A 2,085-nucleotide genomic window follows, 5' to 3' on the forward strand; every position below is an offset into this window, starting at 1 on the left:
AAATCAAAGTGAGTAAAAAACAATGTAAGTAAGCCTACAGATTAGAGGCTGAAAACAGTGTGGCTTTGAGGAAGGAAGTCCAAGTTTAGAGAATCAGAAGATGATACTTGCATACTTTATTCTTTGCATTCATGTTTTTTATGACTCTTTATAATTATAATGCCTTCATATTAATTACATAAGAATTAGAATAACTATAAAACGAAAAACATCATAATAGGAAACAAAAGAAACTGTTCTGTGTGAATCTATGTGAAAACTGAACAAGGTCAGCAATTCAAAGGAAGCAGAAGTGCACATCCACTCTACATGGGTGGTCAGGTAGAAAGGCTTAGCAGAGGAATCTCGGTGTCCGGGTTCTCATCTCAGAATTCCGAGTCTAGGGCAGCTGGGTTGCCAAGGTTTGATGGATGCCTGTGTTAGATCATGTCACTGTCTGCCTTCTCTGTTGTCCTCATAGATGTCTGTCCCTGAGCCCAGGCTGGGTGAAAACCAGTCTCTCTGCCTTACCTTCACCTTTGTGGCTTTTTCCTCTTTGGCCGAGTTCCAATCGGTCCTTTTTGCTGTATTCTTGGTTGTCTACTTGTTTACCGTTGGGGGGAACCTCCTCATCATCTGTCTGATCTGGTTCTCCCCTTCCCTGCATTCGCCCATGTACTTCTTCCTGGTGAACCTCTCCTTTCTGGAGATGTGTTATATCACCAGTGTGGTACCTCAGATGTTGGTGCACCTGCTGGTGGAGCCCAAGACCATAAGCGTCGCGTGCTGTGCAGCTCAGATGTATGTCTTTACCATCCTGGGGCTGACAGAATGCTGCCTACTGGCAGCCATGGCTTATGATCGCTTTGTAGCCATTTGCTACCCCCTGCATTACACGCTCCTGATGGGCCCACGAGTCCGCGTGAATCTGGCAGCTGCGTCTTGGATCACTGGTGCGCTGGTGGAGTCGGTGCAGACCACCTGGATCTTCACTCTGCCTTTCTGTGGGCCGGGCACCATTCAGCATTTCTTTTGTGACATCATGCCTGTCGTTAAACTGGCCTGTGTGGACACCTCCCACAATGAGATCGTGCTGTTTGTTGTTTCCCTTATCTTCATCATGAGCCCCTGCCTGCTCATTCTGTGCTCCTACCTGCGCATTCTCGTGACCATCCTGAGAATCCCCTCAGCAGCAGGGAGGCGCAAAGCGTTCTCCACGTGTTCCTCTCATATCCTGGTGGTTTCTCTGTTCTATGGCACGGCCCTGTTCACCTACCTCCAACCCAAAAGTGCCCACACGCCAGACACGGACAAGGCCACTGCACTCATGTACACGGTGGTCACACCGGCGCTGAATCCTGTGATCTACACGCTGAGGAACAAGGAAGTGAAGGAAGCCTTTCTAAGGATAACGCAGAAGAATCTAAGTCGACCTATGGCCTAATCCAGCACTAGCAGCACAAACCGAGTACGGCACTGTGAGGTCCCTCAAGACTTTGTGGCCACTCTTCTTCTAAGAGCTGTTGCTGCAAAAGTCTTTATAGCCTAGACACCAGACAACATGTGGATTTGATCTGCATTTTTCAGTGTGAGTAAGCAAAAGGCAATAAGGTGGTAGGTTCATTCAATTGTTGAATCATTAACTCTTTGTATTGTGGTTACTGAGCATCTCCTGTGCCATGAGACCACTTGGTGACATTGATCAAAATGCATTGTGTTCATAAACATTGTGTTCATAATGATAACTGCTTTGTACAACTCCTTACAGATTATAAAATAATAATAATAATTTTCAAATTGGCTTTTTGGCCAGCTATTGGTGGCTCAGGCCTGTAATTTTGCCTACTCAGGAAGCTGAGATCTGAGGATTAGTGTTTGAAGCCACCCCAGGCAGGAAAGTTTAATCACCATAAGAAAAACCCAGAAGTGAAGCTGTGGGTCAAGTGGCAAAGCATTAGACTTGATAAAAAATTCTAAAGGACAGCACCAGGCCCTGAGTTCAAGCCCCAGAACTGGCTCACCAAAATAATCTTTTATAAATCACCATCTAATTCTCTGTCCTCTAGATCCAGATTGTCCTGTAGCGTCCTCTTGAGAGGAAGCACT

At 46.0% G+C, this 2,085-nt stretch overlaps 1 protein-coding gene across 1 annotated transcript; it reads left to right on the forward strand.

Moving 5' to 3' along the window:
- Positions 1–460: 460 nt before the first annotated feature.
- LOC125348410 (olfactory receptor 10A2-like) lies at positions 461–1,423 on the forward strand. The gene has a single exon (XM_048341626.1). The coding sequence runs from the start codon at positions 461–463 to the stop codon at positions 1,421–1,423; it is 963 nt and encodes a 320-aa protein (XP_048197583.1).
- The last annotated feature ends 662 nt before the right edge of the window (positions 1,424–2,085 follow it).

Source organism: Perognathus longimembris, chromosome 1, assembly GCF_023159225.1.
Source record: "Perognathus longimembris pacificus isolate PPM17 chromosome 1, ASM2315922v1, whole genome shotgun sequence".
Taxonomy (NCBI): Eukaryota; Metazoa; Chordata; class Mammalia; order Rodentia; family Heteromyidae; genus Perognathus; species Perognathus longimembris.